The sequence below is a fragment of the Amblyomma americanum genome, chromosome 5, assembly GCF_052857255.1.
Source record: "Amblyomma americanum isolate KBUSLIRL-KWMA chromosome 5, ASM5285725v1, whole genome shotgun sequence".
In the NCBI taxonomy this organism is placed as follows: domain Eukaryota; kingdom Metazoa; phylum Arthropoda; class Arachnida; order Ixodida; family Ixodidae; genus Amblyomma; species Amblyomma americanum.
Window position 1 is genome coordinate 54,873,826 of NC_135501.1, and position 25,318 is coordinate 54,899,143.

The 25,318-nt window shown below is 45.9% G+C and overlaps 3 protein-coding genes across 3 annotated transcripts; 2 read left to right on the forward strand and 1 right to left on the reverse strand.

Moving 5' to 3' along the window:
• Positions 1-1,333: 1,333 nt before the first annotated feature.
• Positions 1,334-21,224, forward strand: LOC144133886 (uncharacterized). The gene is made up of 4 exons (XM_077666953.1): positions 1,334-1,401; positions 1,533-1,702; positions 1,987-2,094; positions 20,170-21,224. The coding sequence occupies exons 1-4, from the start codon at positions 1,334-1,336 to the stop codon at positions 21,177-21,179; spliced, it is 1,356 nt and encodes a 451-aa protein (XP_077523079.1). The 3' UTR covers positions 21,180-21,224.
• LOC144133620 (uncharacterized) lies at positions 9,342-12,429 on the reverse strand. The gene is made up of 3 exons (XM_077666801.1): positions 12,239-12,429; positions 10,772-10,972; positions 9,342-9,919 (listed from the first exon to the last, which is right to left on the reverse strand). The coding sequence occupies exons 2-3, from the start codon at positions 10,902-10,904 to the stop codon at positions 9,342-9,344; spliced, it is 711 nt and encodes a 236-aa protein (XP_077522927.1). The 5' UTR covers positions 10,905-10,972; positions 12,239-12,429.
• On the forward strand, positions 14,846-16,498 carry LOC144133621 (uncharacterized). The gene has a single exon (XM_077666802.1). It carries the CDS (start codon positions 15,548-15,550, stop codon positions 16,496-16,498), a length of 951 nt encoding a protein of 316 aa, XP_077522928.1. The 5' UTR covers positions 14,846-15,547.
• Positions 21,225-25,318: the final 4,094 nt, after the last annotated feature.

Here is a 25,318-nt window from a genome sequence, read left to right on the forward strand (position 1 = left end):
CACAAGACGGGCGGCAGCACCTTCGCTGCTTTTTAGCCAACTCCCAAGCTACCACTTCTGGATCGGCGCTTCTGCGCCGTCCGACTGTCCGCCGTCCCATTTCAGTGCGACTTCTCGCACGTGTTCCTGGTTTGCGGTATACGCCAGTAGCCCTCGCCGCGTTACGCGCGGATAAGCAGCAGCTATGGCTCACGAACTTCGGTGTGCCATCTTGGATGGAAAATATTTCACTCTCACGTCATCTGATGAGGACAAAGTCAAGGCCAAGTGCTCATTCTGTAAAACAGCAATCAGCGGTGCCTACTCCTCGACTTCGAATTTCAAGCTTCACCTTAAGGTACGTAAACTTTCATAGCTTTATTGTTTTTAACGCCTTAATATTTGAGATTTTAACTGTCACTTATGGGATGAAAATAGGCGCTGGACATTTCGGCTAAGTGAAAAAAGAAATGATAAAATTAGTCAGATTACGTTGTTTGAAATTTTGTTTTAGCCTCATGAGGTCGCTATTCTTTTCATGCAGATACAACTTGCTGGCAGTTAAGTACGAGTTGCACTTCAATCAAAGCTGACTATTCCGTAAACAAGCCTGGCACGGGATCACAGTTCCATATTAACTAAGCAAGGACGCCCAGGGCATAATACGACGGTGTCTATTGGATAAGGCGCAGCTGTGAGTTTTGGGGTACTGCTCCAGTATCTTATACGCCCTTGCTGACCAGCCACCATTATCTCCTATCTGTAGGCAGCGTTCCAATTCGTAGATAAAATTATACGTGTCTAAGTATGTCAGTGTTTTCTCGTGCCTCTCAACGATACAATGTTTCTTTGGGATGAGATATACCTGTTTTCTGTTGACTTTTCGACAATATGCCCTTTGCGAGCAAGCAAGTAATAAGAGATATCGTTTCATTTCAGCGTGTACATCCCCTAGAGCTGCAAAGTTTCGACGTGTACAAAGAAGGCTGGAAAAAAACAACCACAAAGAGGAAAGCTGACACCGCCAACGAGAAAATGCTCCAAACAAAACTATTTTGTTCTACCAGGAGTAAACTGTCTGTACCCGAAGTGGATAACCTAATTGTTAAGTTTGTGGTGGACGGTCTCCATTCGCTATCGACGGTTGAGGAGCCAGGCTTCGTAGCGCTCATAACAGGTACGCTCTCCCCTCTAAATATGGAGATTTGATAGTTATCAAGAAAATTTTGTTCCTTACTCGTAGGTTTGCACCCAGGAAGCACCGTGATTTCGCGACGAACGCTTGGACGAAGAATTGATGAAGAATGGGAAAAAATGTTGGGCGACGTACGCCTGAAACTGTCTGACCAAGATTATGTCGCGACGACCGCTGACATCTGGTCTACACCTCACCGGAGCTTTATGGCGGTCACAGTTCATTGGGTAAGTAAGCAATTTTTATACTTGAAAAATAGTGCAGTTGAGAAAGCCTGCGCTAAAGCATACACTCTTCTTATCGTTCTTTAGATTGATCGCAACTCTCTCTCACGGCGATCATTGGCATTATCCTGCAGAAGGTTTGCTGGACGTTACACCTACGACAAAATCGGCGAATTACTTGAAGACATCAGACAAGACTTCGACATTTCCCATGACAAAATTGTAGCCGCCGTCACCGACAACGCCAGCAACTTTGTGAAAGCTTTTAAGGAGTTTGGCTTACGCTCCGAAATCATCGATGAGGGTAAGTGGTACAAAGCAAATCATTTGCTTATACCCGCCAGTGTATTTTCTACTGTGACGCCAAGGCGGGTGATTTCCTTTTTACGAATTCGGTGGCTAAAATATGAAAAGTAAACGTCAGAAAATCAGCCCAATGTTATAAAATGTGGTTTCTAGCAAAGCAGAACACTTTCTATTTTGATTTAGCTGTGTTATGGGTGGTGAACCATTTTTTTTCTAAAGCGTGTGATAATTATGAAAGTTGTTAGGAAAATGTTTTCAATGAAAGCACCTTCTTTCTAGCAGATGGAGCCGCAGACGACTTGTCATTCGAGTCAGTGACAGAACCCGATCTTGGCCTCGAAGATGGCGAAATCACATTGCCTCGTCATGTCCGGTGTGCTTGTCACACACTAACCGCCGTATTCAAGAACGACACTTAAGCTGTAAGTACGACTTAAGTGACTCTCCGGTGCTTAGAGCATTTCATAAACAGCACTTTCACTTAAGTTACGATCAAAGGCGCACTTATCGACCCAACAACTTAAGCTAGGCTCTCTGCTAGCTTAAGTGACACTTTCCGCATTTCGACATGGCCGAGTCCTACCGCAGTTTTTCCGACTTCGTCAACTTCTGTGCTCGCGCCGCCGAAATCGCCGAGGACAGAGCGTACAAGTACGCGCGCGCTCCGCGGCCAGTGCTCAGGGATCGGCAAAACCCCATGGACATATACAACGATGCCGAATTCTTGAGCAGGTACCGCTTCTCGAAGCAAGCGGTGCTGGAGCTGCTTGGGAGGCTTCCGTTGCGCACCAACACCGACGAACGCGGTCTCCCGGTGCCGCCGCTGCTTCAGCTGCTCGTGGCCTTGCAGTTCTACGGCGCGGGGACCTTCCAGATCGTCACCGGTGATCTTGTGAACGTGTCTCAACCGACAGTGTCGCGGATCATCGCGCGCATATCGCACATGATAGCCGAGACATTGTTCGCGGAGCTCGTGAAGTTCTCGAGCGCCGCCGAAGCCCCGGGAGTTATGGAGGAATTTTACGCAGTGGCGAAGTTCCCTGGCGTGACCGGCTGCATCGACTGCACCCACATCCCCATAAAGAGTCCGGGAGGAAATGATGCAGAAGTCTTCCGCAACAGGAAAGGATACTTCTCCAACAATGTTCAGGTAAGTTCTGCGACAAAAAAAAAATTATGTTCGGCGAACTGAGAAAAAATAATGTTCAGTATTCGGCGGGAGGCACCATTTAATGCTTCGGAATGCCCTTCGCACTATAATCGGTTCCAAGGTATTGAAGTATTGAGCTAATGACTGCATGTCAGCCACCCTTCGATACCATACTTGGAGAAGCCAGCATTTCAGTTGCCCTGGCGCAAACAGGGGTCGAGGCTGCCTTACTACCGGAATTGTATTTTTAATTTTCTCTTCTCGCGTTATATTAGTATTGATAACATAAATTCGTAATTTCACCATCGTTACGTTGTTGCTGCTGATAATCACAACAATAACAGCATAACAAAAGAATATGTTGCTACTAACAAACAGTTCTGTTAAAAATGTTTAAATCGGCGATTTTTCCTGGATTTGCAGCTGAGTACAGGCCGTAGGAATATTGTGTTGTATGCAAACTTAATTCTTATTTTTGAGTAGAGTAAGCTTTGACAATAATTACCTGGTCCTATTTCATCACAAATAAGCCTTCGTTTTAACTGTTTTCAATGCAGAGGTAACCTATTACAGTAGCGAGTTGTTTTGCATATGTAGCACATGCCTTCAGTAATGACAGGCATGAAAATAACATAACAGTACGAGACAAGTGTGCATTGTTGCTGCAACTTTTTTATGCAGTGTCCACGAATATAAATTGCTCAAAACAAGCAGTGTTGATGTTATATGCAAGTGGTTTACACAAGCACACATTTTTATTCAGCTGCCCTACACTATTTCCTTCCATATTCCAGAATAACATTCTCGCCGCAGTGCAGGTCAAGTCGATCTTACTCGTGCTAATTTATTTATTTTGCAGGCAATCACAGGTCCCAAACTTCAGTTTCTGGACCTCGTTGCCAGCTGGCCCGGTTCGGCTCATGACAGCCGCATTTTTGATAACAGTCGGACCAGGGTGCAGTACGAACAGGGGGACATTCCCGGCATCCTCCTTGGTGACATGGGCTATGCATGCAGGCCATACCTGATGACTCCTTTGAGAGATGATGTTCTACCAGGAAGTCCACAGTACAAGTAAGTTCAAGCTGTAGTTTTAAGAAAGGTAAAGGCAGCTCTCAATAAAGAAAACGTTTATTTTCTACAGGTATAACAAGTCACAAATAAGAACGCGATGCAGCATCGAGCGAACCTTCGGGGTGTGGAAGAGAAGGTTTCCATGCCTCGACATGACACTACAAATCAAGACGGCCACGGTGCCTATCGTGATTACGGCATGTGCGGCGCTGCACAACTTGGGCCGGCTGCTCAAGGACCCGTCCACCCGCTCTACTGTACGATGCCACTCGTGATTGTACTGCGCCTGTTCCTGTCTCTAGAGCAGCCCAGCCGCCAGCCACAGTGCCACTAGTGGATTCGGCAAGTGGTTTTAGAACTAGAGACAGGATCATTGCCCAGTACTTTCACTGAGGGGCATCATCATGCTAGACATACAACTTGCAGAAGTAATGTGTGAAGGACAACTATATTTTTCCTTGCCTTGTTTCTACATAAAAATCTACATCCTAGTCTTCCCTTCAAGAGTTCACTATTACCCATGAAATATTGTTTCTTGTTGCATTGCACATGTTTCAAATATTTCTTAAAATTGGTATAAAAATTTTAAATGGTGGTGTTTAATGCCCTGATATGACATGAGTTATAAAAGAGGCTCTAATGGAAGGCTTGGGAATAATTTAGAACAACTGGAGTCGTTTAACATGCGCCGGCATGGAATAGCACGACATACGCATTGTGCACTTCTCTGGTTCTTGCATTTTCGCCCTTATTACCTGCGAAAAAACTGTTTCTCTTGCACCTGTGTATTTCTGCTTTCACAATATTAGTAGTGTTGTACTGAGACTGTACTGTATCATTTTCTGTATCATAATGTATCATATTGTACTGTATCATATTTCACTGTTTTTTTCATGCACTGTTGCACTACACCAGTTTTTATTTCCTTATTTGTTGTTGCGTCCGCCAGGTAGTTACGCGCAGTGACCGAATGCTCAGCGAGTGCTACCTTGGCCGACTAACAGCTGGGCGCCCCCTGCAGCTGTAGTGAACATTGTGCTGTGCGCGTTTTTATTGCTTCACCATGCACTAATCACGTGCGCAACCTGTACATATTTATTATTGTGTAAATAGTTTTTGTGTACATTACCTCTCCCCCCCTATCCTCTCTTCCTGTCCCCTCACCTCTTTCATTTCATTTCTCCATTCTGCCTGCTATCGTTCATTTCTGCTGGCCCAACTCAGGTGCTTCAGTATCGATGGTAGGCTAGCAAAAATATTTTCCTTTCTTTTTTTTATTATTATTTTAATAAACCACTTAATTACTTACTTGCTTGTTGTACATTTGTAAATGATCCACCGAGCGTCCGGTTCAAGCCTTCAGACTTTTACAGGCTCGGCGGCATATGATTACGTATGCACCATAATTCTTCCTGCTTCTAATAAATGCTAATTTCATCCAAATTGCTTAGCGAAACCCTCTAAGGACATATAGATTTCAAGCAAGGCAGGAATCGCTGATTAGCATGCACCTACACCCTGCCACACAGCTACAAAAAATTATGGTCAGTGACTACATTCCTTCACTTCGATTGCAATACCTGACCACAGAAAGCTTTGTTGAACTCTTGAGTATGTAAATTGTTGAACAAAGCACGGACAAGTTATGACGAAGATATGGCGAATCATGCAACTCACTGTGCACACAGCTGCCTCCAAGAAACCTTCAAGTTTCAATGTCACTTGGAAGAACGGGCAGTTGGAGCCTAGATTTTGTTGTTTAAAAACGCCTGTGCCAGCACTTAGAAAAACCTACTCACTGTGCACATCCACGAGTGGTGCCGGAAAATTAGGAGGTTAGACACAAGCGGTTTTTGCAAGCCACTAGCTCAAGCCCCTAATTTCAAGTGACCTCCCGGACATACAGCTTCTATGTTATGGATATGAGAAAATGCCAGTGCAAAGCTTTGTATCACACAAAATTGCATTCGTTGCGGCCAAAGGTACCAAAGTGTGAAAAGGACATTGTTCTATCTTTCTAACGGCCAACTGAAACATAAATTCATCCCGGTACAAGGACCAAGCCTATGACTACTGCCCGTTGGGGCAGTTGCTCTAGAAACCAAGCTAATCAGGATGGCTAGCAGATGCCAGTGCAAGACTGAACTGGTCAACTTGGAAATAAGAATGGGGAAATGACGCGGTTGTCCTCGGTGAAGGCTGGCAATATGGGTCCAGTAATGTTGGCAATGGTAATCAATGAACCTCTCAAGTGGCATATCAGTGAAGAAACAGCCCAGCAATGGTCTGTTTTCACTGATACAAAAGCAGCCCTCCAAGTGCTACAATCTGCTCGTCATGGGTTCCATGAACAACTTGTTGCCGAAATCCGAGAGCTCCACCACACAGCCACCAACAAAGGGCACGATATTGTTTACCATTGCCTGCAAGGACACAGCGGCATCACAGGCAACCACCATGCGGACGAGACCGCGCGAACTGCTCACCACGAGGGTGATTGTGTGTCCATCCCCATCACGAGACCCGACGCAGCACTGTTGCGGGACATCACGCTTGCCGCGTGGAATTCAGGCTAATTCTCGCATTTGCCTTTAAAAACCTTAGACCCAGATCTAAAGCTTTGGCTTCCATCTGGCCTACCGCGATGTGAAGCAACTTTGTTGCGTCGCCTGTGGCTTGGTGTAGCTTTCACCAAGCACTACTCCTTAATAGGTATGTGTGACAGCCCTGCTGTGCCGTCTGCGGGTGTGATGGGACTATAGCCCACATTCTTTGTGAATGCCCTGCATACAGCGCCGAAAGACAGTCTCTCTGCCGTGCACTAGATAATCTAGACCTGCACCCACGGACGGAAACGAAGATTCTCGGTCACTGGCCGTGGCGGTGAAGGCCTGCAAGGCACTGCTCCGCTTTTTGAAGACTTCTGGCCTGCACGATAGCTGATTTTGCTGAACGCTGTGACTTTACATAGTGACTTGAATTTCCTGCAACTGTCTTTTCTCCTTCATCTTTTTCTCTCCTCACTACTTTCCCCCCGCGCAGGGTACCAAACCGATTATTCACTGGTTTACCTCCCTGCCTTTCCTCCTTCTCCTCCTGAGAAAACCATCCCACCCATTTCTCTCATGTGTAGTTTGAGAGTTTATAGGTTCTCTTAAAATTTGTTCAGCATATGCCATGGTTTGGTGAACAGTGTTTTCCACAACTCAAGGAAGTTTTGTAAATTGCACTGTTACAAAATGAAGAAAAAACCCTAAGTGCACTTCGTGCTGCATTTTATTTGCTTATTTATGCAATACCCACAGTGGCCAACACTGGGGCAGGAACATCACACACAAGCAAAAAACTTGACAGTGTTCCCCAGCAAAAGTGCCCATAAAGTGAGTTGGCCGTAATAATGAATTGTGAAGAAAAAGAAGCAAATATTCTTTAAATAAAGCTTTATGGCTGCAGCCTGCTATAGTGGCACATGGAAATTGGGAAACACGGGAGCGTTATTGTAATCGCGAGGAGCTTTAAAACAATCAATATCAATATACAAGGGGTACAACATCTGGTAGAGGCACTTGGGATTTGGTTGTCATCGCTGTCCATAATAACAAGACAAAAATACATATGTCCCAATAGGCTATATGCATTTTCACCCTGCCCATTGTCTCGACATAGACATTGGATTTGAATGAGGCATAAATACAATCCAAAAGTTTGGTCCCAGAAAAACTGCCCCTTTCAATAGGGGTAAAATTAACATGGCATGACTGTGCATTAGATTCAACAGATGATCATACATGGTACAAAGCTGTTAAGAAACCTATGCGCTATGCAAAAGAAATAATGAGAAAAAAAAAACATTGCTGGAAAACGACTGTACCAAACAAAGGAAGAAAAGTAGATTTCAAAACAGCATTCACTTACATATGCAGGAAACCTGGGAATTAGCAAAAAATAGCACTACGTACACTTCAAAACATCAAACAGGAAATGTAGCAGAGGCGCTTTTTAAACCAGCTTTTAGTCTACTGCCGTGGTTCCGGGAAAGAAGTGGCTGGACCACAAGAATGTCTAAAAAGTGCAGTCAACCAACCCCGTAGAAAGTGCCAAGTCGGCCTCAAAGTGGCAGTTACGTCCTCATGAAATAACTCATGGCAGGAGGTCCGCGCTCTTTTTCTCTACTGATTAATAAGAACGACAAAACATTTGGTTCAAACAGAACACATTACTAAAACCATACTGCACAACCATGTGGCAGCTAAAAACAGAATCTGCATGCTTTTACCCTGCATAAAACCATACTACAAACTGGATATAGCAACTGGCTATCTTTAAGGGGGTTTAATGTCCCAAACTGAGTCGGGTTATGAGGAACGCAGTAGTGAATGGCTCCGTAAATATAAACTCCTTAAGGTTCGTTAACGTGCACTGACATCACACGGTACACAAACCTCTAGAATTTCGCCTCCACCAAAATTCAACCGCAGCAGCTGGGATCGAACCTACGGCTTTTGCGTCAGCAGCCGAGCGCCATAACCACTGAGGCAATGCGGCAGCTTGACTATCCTAAACACTACAGACATTCAGTAGTAAAAAGCAACTAAGAGAAGCTGGATGAGGTTGAAATTCAAGCAAGACTTAAAGGCGCTGTGAAACACCTTCCGATGAGAGCACATCAACTCTCTCAATCACTGCATTTGCTTGTCATGAACATCCGAGCCAAATAATACACCTCTACACCTGCAGAGAACCCACAATCACGCGCCAAAGTTGGCCAGCACTTCCCGGAGACTTACATGCTCGCGCCCTTCTCCATCGCTCACAAATGCGTATATAAGTTGAGAGATGGCTACTGGTTGCATTCTTTCAGATGTCGGGCAGGTACTATGGCCACGGCCAGTAAGCCGCGTAGCTCTGGTGGGTCAGGAAGCTTTGCACCCCGGAGGTGGGGCCGGCAGAGGAGCGCCGACCTTCCAGCGTGCAAAGTGTGATGAGAGGAGAGAATTCAAATTTTGACTGCAGAGAGCTCAGCCGCTACAAAGCGCATTAAAAAAATTCTTGCTACACAATATTCGTGAACTGGCATGCTTTAACGTCCCAGGCATATTGTAACTTTACTAGAGCCTTTCAGAGCTCCTATAAGAGGTTACAAATTTTTCACCTGCTGCGATGGCTCAGGGGCTATGGTACTAGCCTCTTGGCTGTGGCAGCTGCATTCGTTAGGGGGCAAATTGCAGACTCCTGTGTTCTATGCGATGTCAGTGCACATTAAAGAACACCGTCTGGCATTATATTGACTTCATCTGGCTCCTTATTTGTATACCCCCCCACTTCATCCCTTCTCTCAGGCGACTTGGCCATAGTTGCAGTGCTTTCATTTTTCAGATTATGTCCCCCTGCCCCACCTCCAACATCACCCTCCTCACAGTTCCTCCTTTACTGCTTTTATCTGCAGCTCCAAAAGGATCTTTTTCGACCGTTTCAAGTCATTCTTAAGCTTAAGATTTTCCATCTCGAGCTGATGGACTGCCGCTCGCTTTGCGAGCTTGTCGCGGTGGTCTGCTCGTAAGAGTCTCATCCGCAGCCGGTGCTTTTTACACTTTTGTGCCCTCTCGGTAGAAATATCGTTAAGGCGAGCTGCTAGCTCTTGCTCGACCAGCGACTGCCTATGCATGCCCGCAGTGTGGCTGGTACCTGCTGCGCTTTCTGCAGAGGCAGCAGGAAGCACTGAGGGTGAGGGTGCTGCGGCTGCCGGTGTTGCCGGAACAAAAAAACCGCTTGGCGCAGGTGGCACAGCAGGCGACTGCCTCTGTGAGCTCATGCGGCTGGTACCTGCTGCCCTTGCTGTAGAGGCAGCAGGAAGCACCGAGGGTGCTGCGGTTGCCGTTGTGGCTGATGTTAAGGAGGCTGCCATGGCCACTGGCTCCTCTTCCATTTGCTCATCTTGCTGCGGGCTACCCTCTTCATAGTGCCAGGACCACAGCGGGTCCTCTGCATCACCTAATGCGGAGGAAGTGCTTGCTATTAGACCTTGAAATGAGGGCAAATCCAATGCAATGTCGCTTTAGATCAAGAAACACTTCAATCTTTGCTAGTACTGTAGGCTACCTTAGCCTTTCAATGGTTTACAATGAAGTGGGTACTTTAAACGCATTCTGCGCTATTTTGTACGCTTGTATTCGTTGCTTTCAATGTCCTTCAGGTGACATTTTACCATTTTTGGTCGTGCAGTAACTCAATCAATGCTTCCGTTAGAGTTCGTTTATGTAACAAAACAGGAGGCATAAAACATGCACTTAGCCTGCTTCGAAGGGAAACATTTCCGGAATATATTCGTCACATACACTGCCAATCATGCTCCTTGGATGACCACCTTGGAAAATATGTTCAGCCAGTGCATTCACACCTCTTAGCTGTAGCTTTGATAACACTGGTCACACAGGCCAATATTTTTATGACAGGTCAAGACAACACAGATGCCACAGAAAATTGGACATGGCTACAGCTGTTATGCACACTTTTAATGACAGAAGAGCTCATATGCTCAGAAAAAAAAACAAAATAATAAGCACAGAAGCAGCCTACAACAGCAAAAATGGTCAGACACAAGCGCCAGGCAGGGATGCTGCAATTCATTTTGCTGGAGTGTTTCATCTAATCCTCTAGGCATAAAAACAGAAAAGCAGTACATACACAGAATATGTATTCCAAGAAAAATAATCTCATATATATTTTTTGGAACTTGCAGTACAATATATATATATATATATATATATATATATATATATATATATATATATATATATATATATATATATATATATATATATATACATATAAAATAAGTCATACCACTGGCTCCTGGAATAGAACCATCTTGAGTGCGCGAAAGCAGGGCGGCCACCGATGGTGTGGGTTGGGACTCGCCGCCTGGGTCTGCTTGGTGGCGATCACTGTCGAAGGGGTTCGCCAAGCGAACCCCCATGTGGGATGCGACACTGCCAACTCTTTGCAGGTCTTCAGTGAGCTGGCTGGGGGCCGCTGAGCCGCCGCCTAGGTATTCACAGAAAGCGCTGTTACAACCACTGGAAAAATCCCTCGATGAATATTCACAAACACTAAGCACATTCGACATGAACGCCAAAGTATCTTTCAGAATTTAAGCGCTACGAAGCAACGAAAACATGCATGTTTATTCGCGCAAGCAGGAGCCTTTTTCTCTGACAGAAGCACGATATTTGCATTTATTTAGTAATACTCTCCGGGTGAAACAACCTTAAACATGCTGACTCCAAACTGCGGGTGCGTGAAAGCTAGATACTAACTGTGGCGGTGAAAACGCACAGCAAGAAAATTGGCAGCACAAGTTCCAGCACCTCACAGTTCACAATTGGTAGCGAGGTGCTGGAAGTGGCAGAGTAACAGGTCACTTAGGGCAACTAGTGACAGCTGATCCGAATCATCAACGGAAATAATAGAAGGATAAGAATGGAATGGAGTGCATATGGCAGGTTTTCTTAGATCATGAATGTCAGTGTACCACTGTTCCTCAAGAGAAAAGTGGAGGCTAACGAAAAGGGTTCAGCTTAAGTTAAGGACAACACAGCGAGCGACGGAAAGCAAAATGGTAGGTGTAACGTCAAAAGACCAGAAGCAGGCAGAGTGGGCAACTTCTTTTCAATTTTAGGGCGTTATTAATGTAGAGCACAGTGGAGCTGGGCTCACTGGCTTCATAGACAGTCTTTAAAATGCTTAATTTAAGTAACCAAAATCCACCATGTCCCAACAGAAACTGTTAACTGAGCTTTGTTCATGGCCATGATTACTAGCATTGAAATAGTATGGATAAACTTTTTTTTAATGCAGTCGATCACTCCTTATGTGCTGAGGTATATATATAGCTGAGGTCTAATTATGAAAAAGGAAATTCGATCAATACCAACGAACGGGAATCGAACCCGCGGCTGCGCGAACAGATCTTTAACGGCTGTTGGGCGAGACCACTACGCTACCGTCGGAGCGAACACACCTCTTGTTATCTGCTCCACATTCTCGCGCCGTGAATTAGCGTCGTCTTCGACTTTTATTTGCTCCGTCCCGCGGCACTGCCTTCTCACCGTCGTCTTCTACGTAGCACAAATTCATGCTTTCGCTCAGATTCGAATGTCGTAAACATTCTCTGTATTTTTTTTTTGAGGGGCGGAGGGGGAATCTAGTCATAAAATGCAGGCAGCAAGCAATCGGAACAGTCCTGTAATCTGGGAGAGAACCTCTGAATTCGTCAGCAAAAAAGAATCAATGAAAGAAAACAGGACTTACCGGTCTTAAATATCTCCCGGTTGTCGTCCGCTTTCGCCTTTCGCCACTTATTTTTCCAGTTCTCCCAGCATTTCTTCAGCTGGAGCCATGTCCGTGGGCTCACGTTGTGACTGGAGTTGAACTGGGTTTCTATAAGCTCCCACTCTTTCCTTTTCCGTGCAACTGACACTGCATCAGTTCTCTTGTTCTCTAGTACGGCCTTGTGCTTGTCGACGAGGTCGAGGAGAAGATCTCGCTCTACTCTGGAGAAGTTAATTTTGCCCTTCTCCGTTTTCTCCATCACGCGCGCGTCGCAACACAGCACCAAAGAATAACGCAGTACAGAAAACAAAACACACTACAAATGACTACACACTATCAATAAATATAAGACCAAAATATATACGATACAAGCAGTGAATTTACAATTAAAATGCGCGATAACAATATAAAGCAGAGACAAAGAGCTGGCGATGCTGGCGATGATGCAACCTATGGACGCGCGCGAGCGGAAGGACTACGACGTCGACAGGAGCAGTACTACGCGCGCTACTATAGTGACGTCTTTGTGGCCAGACAAGTAATATTAGTTCTCCAAAGCTAGCCGAAAAAAACTTTTTGTTGTTGTTAAAACGTTAGTTGAGACTTGTACTATTAGCAGCGCTGTTTTGGCGCATCTGTTCTTTATTTGTTCATGAATTTATTAGATATACAGAAATGTTTGCTTAGCCTCGTTCCCATGGCGCCTACTTACATCTAAAAGCGCTACTACAGTGCTCTAGAATATGGGTAGTGGGTTCAGGAGCCGGCGCGCTCCATGCGATGCAGTGAGGCGGCGAGTGTCGACAGGTCCCGGATGTAAGCGGTGGCGCTGTTGTAGCGTGGGCTGTAGGCTCGGTGCGCCCGCGCGCGCGGCTAGCAGTCCCGCCAAGCTACCTGCAGCTGTTTGTTGCTTTTTGTGCGGTGCATTTTTCCTCTTTGTGAGTTCGTGGCGTTAAGACTACGGTCATGCCGAATCGTCGGCGTCAACGGCATTGTTTTGCTCCCGGGTGCAAAACGGGATACCAGTGGACGAAAGGCGATCAGCCGTCGCTCTTCGCTGTGCCAAAGGATGAGAACCGACGGAAGCAGTGGGAACGCAACCTTCATCGAAAAGATAAGGTTTTGGACGAAAACTGCTGTGTGTGTGAGCTACATTTCGAGCCATCATGCATTGTGAGGGACTTTATACACATCATTGACGGCAAAGAAGTCCGCATCCCGCGTGGAAAGCCGGAACTTTTACCCGATGCGGTGCCAACTTTGCTGCCCAGCTATCTGTCAAAGAAAACACCGCTACAGAGACCACCTAGAAAGAGGAAAAGCACAAGTACATATCCTAATGAAGCGAAAAGACCACAAAGTAATGCTTCCGACGTTAACAAGGAATCGAGGTGTCCGGGCATTGACACTGAGAGTAGCGTGTTGGCGAATGACCAAGACCCTTGTGAAGTTGACGAAGCATCGGTGCCGGACGATTTTTCTAAACTGTATGTTCCTTCAGAATACTGGAGCTGCCATCGCATACCTGATTACAGTGGTACTTTGTACTGCAAGCTAAGAATGGGCGAAAATCAATGCGTGGAGCCAGAGAGTTTGCAGTGAGTTTACTGCAATTTGTGACAAAGGAGGGTTGCTCTACCCGTCTCGTGTGCTTTTTTTGATGGTGAGAAGGCTGGAAAACCTTTTCATAACTTTTTTTAGTCAGGAAAAGCTGTGCAGTAACAGCATAGTAGATGTTATGGTGCTGGGAAAATCTCAGATTTCATGTGGTGTAGGGTGCAGCCAGCACTCAGAAGCGCTCACAGTCAGCATTCTCAAGTTTTATGTTTTGACAAGGCTGCATTTTTATGTTAAATCAATCAATGAGTCGCGAGAAGCTCGCAGGAAAAAGAAGCTTCATGCTAAGATGGGCAAATAAGTGCTCATAGTCGCGCGGCTAAATGTACTGTGCAAACAAGAAAACACGGCATTCCTTTGAGAAATTCAAGAATATGTCTCACACTGTGCATAGTTGGAGCGCTGCAATAAAGGAGTGCTTTGTTTTATAAAAGTTATTTTATCTTGTCTTGCATTCATCAGCGTTTATACATCGGCGACAATTGACCCTTCGTTTAGATGAAAAAAAATGCATGCATCAAAACAACAATTAAAACAGGGGCATGAAATCTAAAGTTCGACGAAAACTCGTCCGGTCAGGTAGAAGATTCATGTAAAAAGGAAAGGAACGCCGACCAAAGGTTGTTAGAAAAAAAGACTTTTCGGCTTCCCTACGGAAGCCTTGATCAGAGTTATCAAGGCCTCCATAGGGAAGCCAGAACGTCTTTTTTAACAACCTTTGGTCGGCGTTCCTTTCCTTTTTACAAAACAGAGGCATGCATACCACACTTAAAATTATCGCATTCACATATAGTACGCTGTACACACAACGGTCTCTAAGTGAAGCGTTTTTTTTTTATTCCAATTTCTTGTTGCCCCGCCCCTCTACTAAAACACTTCCGATGGCTCAAGCTGGAGTACACTCGGCCACGTTTGCCGACAGCTTCGAGTTGGCCGCTGGATAACCCCGTTGATCGATAGAATGTTTGCTCCTCTCCCTGTACTCAGCCTTTCCTATGGGCGGCGATAATACTAGTATGCACTAACGTTGAAATATGGGAGCCGTACCTGCAAAAGAGCACGATCAGCGTTGCGAAGCATTAACGGGGCCGCTCGTCCGCACCACCGCGCTATCGGCTGTTGGCTACTACTACATCTAATTTTCTTTATTCGCCGACAATATCTGTGTACAGCTTCACCTATTTGTAGGACCTGTTTTAAAAGACAGAGCCTTGCTTATTTCAAGACGATTCTATGCACAGCGCGCATCCAAGGCGCGGCGCACCGCATTTCATACAGCCCATGCTCTGGTGGCGCCATCTGGTATCGTCGACACAAGTCGCCTCACCGCTGGCCGCTCCCTGAACCCACTACCCATATTCTAGAGCACTGTAGCGCTACTAAAGTGAACTAGAACTACTATTGGGTAGTGAGCTGACTCTCCGGTGGCGGCGTGCGCTCCCGCGTCGCCGGAAATGTGAACATTTTTATGTTTTCCCGGGGACCCGCGCGGAGGCGCTGTCGTCGTCGTCAATGTAAACCTCCGCTGCCTCCGCCGCTGCCTTCCTGGCTTTGCGCGCCGCTGCCTCCGCTGTGCTTTCTTTCATGTGTTCCGAAGTTTACATTACCAATTCTAATGTTTATAAGAAATCATCGTAGGGAAGTATATCGTGCGTCGCTATTGCGTGTGAAATGGCACCACGCCGTTTGAACCACTGTTTTGCGCCCGGCTGTAAAACGGGCTATGTACATGTAAAAGGTGCCCCAAAGCCATCGTTATTCAGCGTGCCCAAGGATGAAGCACTTCGAAGACTGTGGGAAAAAAACCTCCATCGAGCGGACAAGCCTCTCGAAGACACAAGTGCCGTGTGCGAACTACATTTTGAGCCGCGCTACGTAATTCGCGACTATGTACACATCATTGGTGGCAAGGAAGTGCGGATCCCACGTGGTAAGCCACTGCTTAGCAGTGATGCTGTGCCAACCATTCTTCCAAACCTACCCGCGTATTTGACGAAAAAAGCTGTGAAAGAGAGGCCTGCTCGTAAAAGGAAGTCAGAGAGTTGCGCGTCTCCGGCGAAGCGTAGACCGTGCTCGAACAGTGACACGACGGTGTCCTACACAAGCGCTGCAACGATTGCTGAGCAAGGCGCGGCCTCCTCGACGGAAGCAGGCGTGGAGCCGGACGCCGATGCAGAATTTTCATGCCCACTGGGTCAGCAGGAACCCATGCTGTTATTTGACAGTCTTCAGGTACCGTCGGAGCAGTGGACCAAGCACAGGTTTCCTGGACACGACGGTGTCGTGTACTGCACGTCTGTGTTGACATCAAGAAATGAGGTGTGCTCAGAAAAAGTGGTAATGTTCTTTCAGTCACAGACGCACAGTTACTACAAAGTGTTTGTGAGAGGAATTCTGCTAAAAGAAAGCACATTGCAAACAAGCGGGGAAGCAGAAGATGTGCTGAGAGCAACTGATTCCATGAGTGTTTGCACTGGAGTAATGCGACTTGAAGATTATGAAGAAAGGTATTTTACGAAGAACCTTAAATCCCACGTAGTGACCCTCGAGCAAATGTACTTCAGCAGCAATTGCCTGGGTCAGGTCGCTGAAAGAGGTAATTATGCTGTCCATTTTGCCTAATTTGCAACTCATTTTATGTTGCGTTCATTGATTTTTTGGCTCCGTGGGAACTCAATTCAATGCACTTTTCTTGCAGGTACGCAGTGTGTGTCTTGCAGCTACTTGAATCGAGCACTGCAGATCAGACGAGTGAGGGTCAAAAGAACTGATAAAAAGAGCGGCCGATCTGTTGTGCTTAAACTGCGAGCTGCAGCGAGAAGAAACAAGAGGCTAGTTGTTCGCCTAGGAGATGTGGAAAATGAACTTGCTAAAATGAGAGGGAAAAATGCTGCCATTCAAGCAGAAGCATTAGAAGCACAGATCTCAAAACTGCCCCCCAGACAGCAGGAAGCTGTTCGACAGTGCTTCGCAGCTTCAAAAGTGAAACCTAATGGTCTACGCTACACGAAAATGTGGGTCCTGGACTGCATAATAATGATGAAAAGTCCTCGTCTGTAGAGCATCTTCGCCGTAATAGCATTCTTTCCCTACCGTGCAAATCAACCCTCAAGCGCTATGTATCAGCATATCGCACTGTGTTTGGCTTCAGCGACAAAGTTCTGAGGCAGCTAAAAGTGAAGTCAGCTGAGCTTGATGCCTGGAAAAAACATGGTGGATTAGTTATAGACGAGCTAAAGCTGTCGGAACACTTTGCAGTTAAAACGTCTGGGGTTATTGAGGGTTTTGTAGACCTAGGCCCTTTCACAGCAGCCAAAGACAAAGGTGTCCCATGAGACCATGGCATGGTTATACTATTTGTTCCCTTTCAGGGAAAATGGAGCCAGGTAATTGGCTATTTTGCCACACATGGCAACATGAAGGGGGACATTCTTGCCAAAGTTGTTATTGAGGCAACCGTATTGGCCGAAAAGAGTGGCCTTTTTGTTGATTTCATTACATGCGACGGCGCAAGCTGGAATAGAAGGATGTGGAGGATACTTGGGATACAAGCATCAGCTGAGTCTACCACCTGCAAAATTCAGCACCCCAGCGATGCATCACGAAACCTCTTTTTTATATCCGACTTCCCTCATCTTATCAAATGTCTACGCAACTCATTGTTGAAATCTGGATTCAAAACTCCAGCTGGCCATGTAAGTCTCTTCTTCATCTTATTGAGGATTTTGTTGTGCTATTACTCACTCTTGAAGCTTAACAGGGTCCTCTCCAATTTCTTTTTAGGTGGATATGCAACACGTAAGGGAAGCCTACAAAATAGATTCCTGCAATGTTACCCTCAAGGTTATGCCAGGGATAACACGATGTCATATTGAGCCAAACGCATTTGAAAAGATGAGAGTCAGTTATGCGTTCCAGCTTTTCGGCACTAAAGTGCTCCAAGCTTTTCACCTGTATAAGGACACGTTAGAAGCCACTCTTGGAAGAATGGATGCAACTCAGGAATTCTTCAGGTGAAATGCCTATTTTCTCTTCTGCTACTTAATTTTAAAAGTAATGAAACCTTTGCATTATGGTTTTGTTAGCTGGAAATGATGTTTAAGTCTAACTTGGTGCAAGCAACATCTGAAGAGCTTTTTTGTGTATTTCAGCAAAATCCACCAGCTGATATCTGTGATGACTTCACGGTTGCTTGCGGAAGCCCTCCGGCCAGATTCTCGAGCAACAGCTGTGCTGCAGGATTTTTTTATCCTATCTTAAAGCATGGGAGGAGCATGTAAAAGGGACAGGTGGCTTTGTGAGCGAGTCCACGGCAACAGGTCTGCGTGTAACCATTTCAAGCACATTAGGCTTGCTAGATTACCTTACAAGAAAAGTAGGTTTTAAGTACCTAATGACCTCCAAAACTAGTCAAGACCCTCTTGAAAACCTTTTTGGGATCGTTCGACAGTCTTCTGGCAGTAATGACCACCCAGCACCAAGTCAATTTCTAGTTATCATTAACTGCTTGTCATTTTATGGGCTAGTAAAATGTGCCAGTCAAGGTAACTGTCAGCAGGACGAACTGGGCTCCCTCCTGGAAGTTGACAGCCTGCCAGACACTGCGCAGAATGCAGCAGACTTTCATCTGCCAATGAGTGCTGCTAAGAGCATGCACACAGCTCCATCCTCCCAAGACCACAACCAGCACATTGCCAGCAGTGACTCAAGAATAATTTTTCACATCGCTGGCTATGTTGCAAGAAAATGCGTTTTAAAAACTAATTGCCAAGACTGTCTGACCCTTCTCACTATGCCTGCCCCAGATGAAACTTTCCAGCTTGCGAGGCTGACAAAGTTTCGTGACAATGGAGGGCTCCTCTATCCAACTGGTCGCTTATTTGGTTTCATAAAGAAGCTTGAGGACTTGTTCACAGGCTGCTTCTCCCATGGACAGCTGCACTCTGACAGCATTTTAGATGTGCTGACAGTTGTCAAAGCCAGACTTGGCCAAGAGGTTGGTTGTTCCAGTCATGCTTCCACCCTTTCTCCAAATATAATCAAATTCTATGTCACTACACGACTTCACTTCTATGTTAAAAGTATAAATACTGACAAGTCGGGGAAGCGCCAAAAGGCAAATCACTTGAAGTTGAGCCGCTGCTCTTGAAATGTGCATGCTGTCTGCATTGTCTACTTGTTGCATTGTGCTTGTGAAGATAATAAACTTTTGTTAAAGTTGTTCAACCAACATTTTGTTTGCATTTTTTTTTCTCTTTTTCTTTCATAAAATATTTCCTTAAAAATAAGTGTGGCTATACCAACATCACTCTCTGGAAAGGCAGATATAGGAAATTATGCAGTATGTTAGTGTCGGGACAATTAAATGCGTTTTATGTTGGAATAATGTAGAGCAACGACTGATGTATAGGCGCATGTTTTCTGGCACATATGTGACAAGCTACAGCATGGAAGGTGTTTTAAACGGTTTACCTTTTGTTTCAACATTCATGTGCGATTAAAACTTCATATCTATGCTGCTTAACATTTCATTGATATACCTTTATTTTTCTTCCACAATATGCTCAGCCAGAGTCAAATAGGTAGGTATACAGGAAAGGCATCGTTCCAAAGGTGCCTGAATTGCTGTGGACTGCAAATAGGGTAACGCCGAAAACGAATTTCTGCACGCGCGCAACTCGATAACACCACGACATATGGATCACTTACCTTCTAATCAAAGACAGCAGTAAAACTGCTGTCTTTGACAAGAATGTAAGTGATTCATTTGTTATGTCGCGCTATTATTGAGTAAATATACCCAAACTTGCTGTCAATGGAGAGGAACCCCACAGCCTTTTACTCGGCGCAAGACGCGAGTTTTCGATACGAGTGCAAGCTCAGCAAAGCCAGCGTTACAAAAATGGTGATTAAAGAAACTTTTCCCTCATGAAAAGAAAGACGAAGTACTACTGACAAACAAGCATACTGTCCAAGCTCTTTATTTATATGAGAAACGAGCATTCAAGAAATTAGACCGTTTCTACAGCGGCGACCACATACCTTTCGCACGGCCAAAGCGCAGCCGCTTACATTGAATACAGTGGTGGCGCCATCTAGCAGGCGAGACGTAAACCGCGACAGCGGATGGAGCTCAGTCAGCCCACTACCCAATATTCTAGTACACTTTAGCGCTACTTTCATAAGTGCTGCTTAAGTGCCGTTTTTGAAACTTCCTTCGCCACTCATACTTTACTCAGAACTTAAGTCACGAACTTAAGTCACACCTTAAGTGTCGTTCTTGAATACGGCGGTGAGTCTTGTGGCAGTTTCCGACGTTAAAGTAGCTTTGTCGACAGTGTCATTTGAGCGCATTCACTCATCTGCCATGATAAAATGTTCGGCACTTTGGAACTGCGCCCGAAGGCCCAAGTCGTCCGAGATAATCGTGAGCGCCTTAGGGCATTCTTTACAAACACCGTGTGCGACGCGATGGAATTCTTTATACGACAGCATCAAAGACCTTCTTCGATCTAAGGACAAGCTTCGAGACCTATGCAACACTCTCAAGCTGCAAGTATTCCAAGAAAGGGACTTCGCTTTTCTGCTTGAGTACTGCGATGTGTTGCAGCCCATCGCCTCTGCTTTGACACGCCTCCAAGCTGAAGCAGACTGCTTCTTCGGAGAACTGCTCCCAACTCTTCTTCAAGTGGAATCAAAGCTTCACGAAAAAGCTGCTGCAGACTATGTTTATTGCAAGCCACTTTTGGATGCAGTTAGGAATGGATTCACCCGCAGGTTTGACCATCTTTTGAAGATGAAACCGAGTGCAAAAGAGGCAACAGTTGCTGCTGTTCTACACCCCTATTTCAAGTTGCGGTGGTTGCCAGCAGAAATGGAAGACTTCCGCCGTCATGCTCAGAAGCTTACAGAAGAAGCTGTTGTCGACTATGTCAGCACAGCACAAGCTGCGCATTCTTCCGCATGCGAGGCAGTAGGATCATCGGCGCCAGGAACATCAAATGCGTCAGCTGACGCATTCTTTTCATTTGAAGACACAAGCAGTATAACCAGCCGTAGCTCTCAGGAGGCGTTAGTGAAACTTGAGTTTCTCAATTATTTACAAGATCCTCGAGTTGATGTGGCTATGCTTCATTCTTATCCACTGATAAGAGGCGCCTTCGTCAAGTATAATACTGCGACGTGCTCGTCTGCTCCTGTAAAGAGGCTTTTTTCATTTGCCTCCCTTATAGCGCGCCCACATCGCGGGGCTCTTTCGGACCGGCGGTTCGAGCAAATGTTGTTACTTAAGACCTTCAAGTAAACGTAATGAATACTTTTTGCCTAATAAAAACATTCAGCCATTTTACTTGTTGTTTTCATTCTAGCTTTTCAAGAATATTTTTCAGCTTCAGAAGTTAGTTATCGCAGTACTGGCAAACTAACTGTTCGGTTCCCAAGCGCACGGAGCTTGCATCATTTAGTTTGATCAAAGGCACAGGCCATCGGGTAAGTACTCTATAGTATCGAACCGAAAACAGAAAACGTTTCAGGTTTATTCATATAGCCAAGTGCTCACAGGAATTTTGAGGAACTTTGGGTTAAATGATTTTTTGCTAGGCTGCTTACGGAAGCGATCGCTTCAACATATATATGGCTTTAGTCCAAATTAAAGTTCTAACAAGGCCAACTGCGCAGAGTGCGGAGCTTCAACAGATCCATGTGGTCGGATTCGTTTATAAGTCCTTTCAAGAAACGTGCTCTATAAAAATGCACTAATGGTTACAGAAACCACTCGTACATTTCCTAAATTCGCCAGTTATATTACCGGCATTATTAGACAGTGATTTCAGTTTTGTAAACTTCGTTAGTCGGAATATAACCTGTATTATATTTGATATTTTAGTGATGTATCGAAGTATCGAGTATCTGTATCGAAAATCTATTTCCGTACTGTATCTTGTATCGGAGATACAATTTTCAAAGGTATCGAGTATCGTATCGAAGATACTATTTTGAAGTATCTTGCCCAGCCCTGGTCACGAGGATGGCTGGTTTGAACGATGAGCTGTTGGCTACGGTAAACGTACTTATACTTGTTTGTTCACTGCTTCCGCACCGTCACCGTGCACGGAAGCGCCGATTTTGGGTGCGACCTATGTTTCGCCGTCGAGAGCAAAAAGGGCAGGCGCGCCTATTCGCAAGTTCCGTAGATGGTGGCGCCGCACACCGGTGAGGCCGAGAAACGCCACTGAGATGATCGGTGCGAGCAGGCGGGAATGCGGGAGCTAGGACTTCGCAGTTTTTCACTTTGTTCGCACTGCACATTAGCGGCGTCTTCAGCCTGTTTGCGATGGAAAAAAGAAGAAAGTACAAGAGCAACAGGATGTGCTGCGTGCCGCAGTGCACAAACCGGGCAGTGTGTGGACAAACAAGTCTGCATTCTTTTCCCGCTGACGCCCATCTGAAGAAGCTGTGGGTGATTAAGCTGCGCATCGGGAAACGCGAGGCCCGTTTCACATGCATGCGACTGGACCGAAAATATTCGGTGAGTCGGTGTAGCCGCAGTGCGATTTTCGATCACTGCTTTCACATGCAACACCGACACACCGAATTCGGTTGGAGCGACACGCAGGGTTGCTTGATGCATGCATAGGCAACCGTTGGTTAATTGCATTATTAACACAGCAGGGTTTGTGTCGACGTTATTTTTATGCGCGTTTTTAGTTATGACAAAACATTTCACATGTTTTCGATGGAATAAATGATTTTGTATTGATCAACAATTACGTTGCTGCGCTGCGTGAAACTGCCGGGACGTGAAAATAACGCCAGCCAACAGAGCGACTGTTCGCTCTTCGTCTTTCCACTGGCGGAGCTTGGAGTGTGCACTCGCGCGATAACTCAGCTCTGTAAGTTCTTCAACCTCTGCGATGGCATCAACGCTCTGGCCCAGTAGCGTTCGGCTTCTTCTTCTCCAAGAGTATTACTTGTTGGAGAAGCTGCTTCTTCAGGAAGGCAGCGATGACGACGTCGACACTCCAGCGGTCGCGTCTCCGCTCGACTCCCGCCATCGGCAGCTGATTCTACTGGAGGAGTACTTCCTGCTCAAGAAAAAAAAAACTTCTAGAGAGCCTGCGGAGCCCGAGGCGTTGGTGGGTTCGCCCTATCTGGGAGAACCGAAAGTCGGAGTTGGTGTTCTATACTGCCTTGAGTTGAAATACATATTTGGCATAGCGTATATACTTTGCACAGCATGCACGTATGTGCTTCTACGCGCACGTTGCTCTTTGCAGATGCCACTTCTGATGTCTGGAGACCGGGATTATTTCCGGTAGTATTACAAAATGACTCCGGAACGGTTTGAGGAGCTACATGCACTGCTTGAGGAAGCGCTTACGAAGGAGCACTGCGTTCGTGAGCCGCTCCCTTCTCGGATGAGGCTGGCCATCACTCTGAGGTCAGTAGGTTGGCTGCAAGATTCTTGTGCGCCTGCTTCTCAGTAATTTTTTTTTCTCGGGGGGAAACTGCTGTCAGGATGCATTAGATAACCGCTTACGCGACAATCACGTGAATAGGCCACAATAATTTTAATAGGAAGTACACAAGTTTTTTTGTTGTTTTGCGCACAGCCACAAATGTTGGATTTGCACTGACAGTCTGTTTTCAGATACTTGTCATCTGGCATGCAAATGCAAGATGTCGCCCTTTGTTTTAGGGTGGGAATTCCAACTGTAGCAGGGATCATCCACTTTACGTGCAGACTGCTTTGGAAGGTGCTGCAGCCTGTCTGCTTAAAGGGAGACTGAGGCGGTTTTCAAATCTGCTAACCTTCTAGGCTTTTGAAGTATACTCATTGTTGATCTTGCTTGTGAAGTTATTTTTTCAGTTGTTGCAAAAGCATCGCCACAATCACAGATTGAATGCGCGCCGTTCAAATCTCGCGCGTCCCGAGAGAGCGCAGGAGAGGAGAAAAGCAGAGAGGAAAATCTCCTTCTTGTCGGCCCGTGTGACGTCATTTTGAGGAGCCGGAGACCCTCCGAGTCACCCGAACGTGCTTTCAGCACGCGTTGTTCCTCGTGTTGCCTGCGTTGTGGTCATAATCCCAAAGTGTTTCAGCCAAGTTTTCAGCATCCGACCACGTGCAGCCGATCTAACATGAGGTACTGCTGTGCGTTCGGGTGTACGAGCACCTACGGCCGCGACGATGTCGTCTTCCACACTTTCACCGAAAGATCAAAAGCTCGCAGCGCAGTGGGTCGTTGCTGTGAAGAGGGATAATTTCAAGCCGACCAAAGCAAGCGTACTCTGCTCGAAGCACTTTCATGACAGCGACTACGTGCAGAGCTTGTCCCTAATGCGATCGCTAGGGGTTTCTGTCAAAGGGGCACGGCTGAACCATGACGCGGTTCCTTCACTATTTTTGCACAAAAGAAGCATGCCACCACCGCCAAGAAGCGCATTTGCTAAAAGAAGGAAACATGAGGTGAGTGCTTCTATTTCCGATTTTAAATTCATTACTCTGAGGCAATTCTGGTCTCATTTGCGTGTGGAGCTTTGCATGAAGCGTTGACCGCGAGTAGTCCACGCGGAGAGCGATCCCGCGATGGTACGGGCACAGCGCCGCGCGGCTGTACTCGGGTTTCCTTTTCTCGCGCAAGGGGATATGCTATAGAGACCCCTGCGCTAAACGGCACTTAACTCATCAATGAAACACTGCTGATGAATCCTCGCGTGCAGACGGGACGGGAAATTATAATGGTAATGGTCTTGCCCATGCGCACTGGCGCCTCGCTATTCCCCTATGTCCCTAACCGATAGCTTCACACTTTTCAAATCTGTCCAATTCCGATGTGGTTATGCAAATGCGATAAGTCGGCAGGCGTCATAGTATTCTTACAAGGTAAACATACATTTCGATGATCGCCAAACAGCCGAGAACGACTTCACATACGCGGTTTTTATGCTTTGATAGAAAAATTTTCAGTAAAGAGCAATTCAGTAATTCAGTACACTTTTTATCCTTTCAGGTCCTTGCAGAACTGCTTGGAGAAGGATCAAGCATGGAAAAACTTGATCCAAAATTGGGCAGTCCCTCTGGTAGCCCAACAGGTAATGACGCCACATTCAGTCTGAACATTTAGTTGTGCATGCGTATACTGTGCATCAAATCATGTCTCAGTCTGTGTTGCAGATGTCACAACAGAAGCTGGAGCAGATCTTTGTGCAATGCGACATGAAAACTTCGGCGTGGAAAATTCACAAAGTATCCTCGCTCTCACTGGTAATGACCAATCTTCAGCAAGCAGAGTAATGCAAGGCACTGACGCCTTACACATTATATGATAACCTGCTCATTATTGCAGATTCAGCACATGATGCAACGCTGGAGGTTAAACTGACAGAGTCTTGTGAGGGAAGACACAAGTCTGTCCAAGCAACGATGCGGCCAGCGACAAGAAG

What these genes read in the sequence shown, in the direction of transcription:
- LOC144133886 (XM_077666953.1), top strand. Translation starts at nt 1,334, where the DNA reads ATGTCGCGACGACCGCTGACATCTGGTCTACACCTCACCGGAGCTTTA. An exon ending in CTCCGAAATCATCGATGAGG is followed by an intron (nt 1,703 to 1,986) that starts GTAAGTGGTACA and finishes TCTTTCTAGCAG; the next exon opens with ATGGAGCCGCAGACGACTTG. An exon ending in CCGGTGTGCTTGTCACACAC is followed by an intron (nt 2,095 to 20,169) that starts TAACCGCCGTAT and finishes TGAATACGGCGG; the next exon opens with TGAGTCTTGTGGCAGTTTCC.
- LOC144133620 (XM_077666801.1), bottom strand. Translation starts at nt 10,904, where the DNA reads ATGGGGGTTCGCTTGGCGAACCCCTTCGACAGTGATCGCCACCAAGCA. An exon ending in TTCTATTCCAGGAGCCAGTG is followed by an intron (nt 9,920 to 10,771) that starts GTATGACTTATT and finishes CCTCCGCATTAG; the next exon opens with GTGATGCAGAGGACCCGCTG.
- LOC144133621 (XM_077666802.1), top strand. Translation starts at nt 15,548, where the DNA reads ATGGCACCACGCCGTTTGAACCACTGTTTTGCGCCCGGCTGTAAAACG.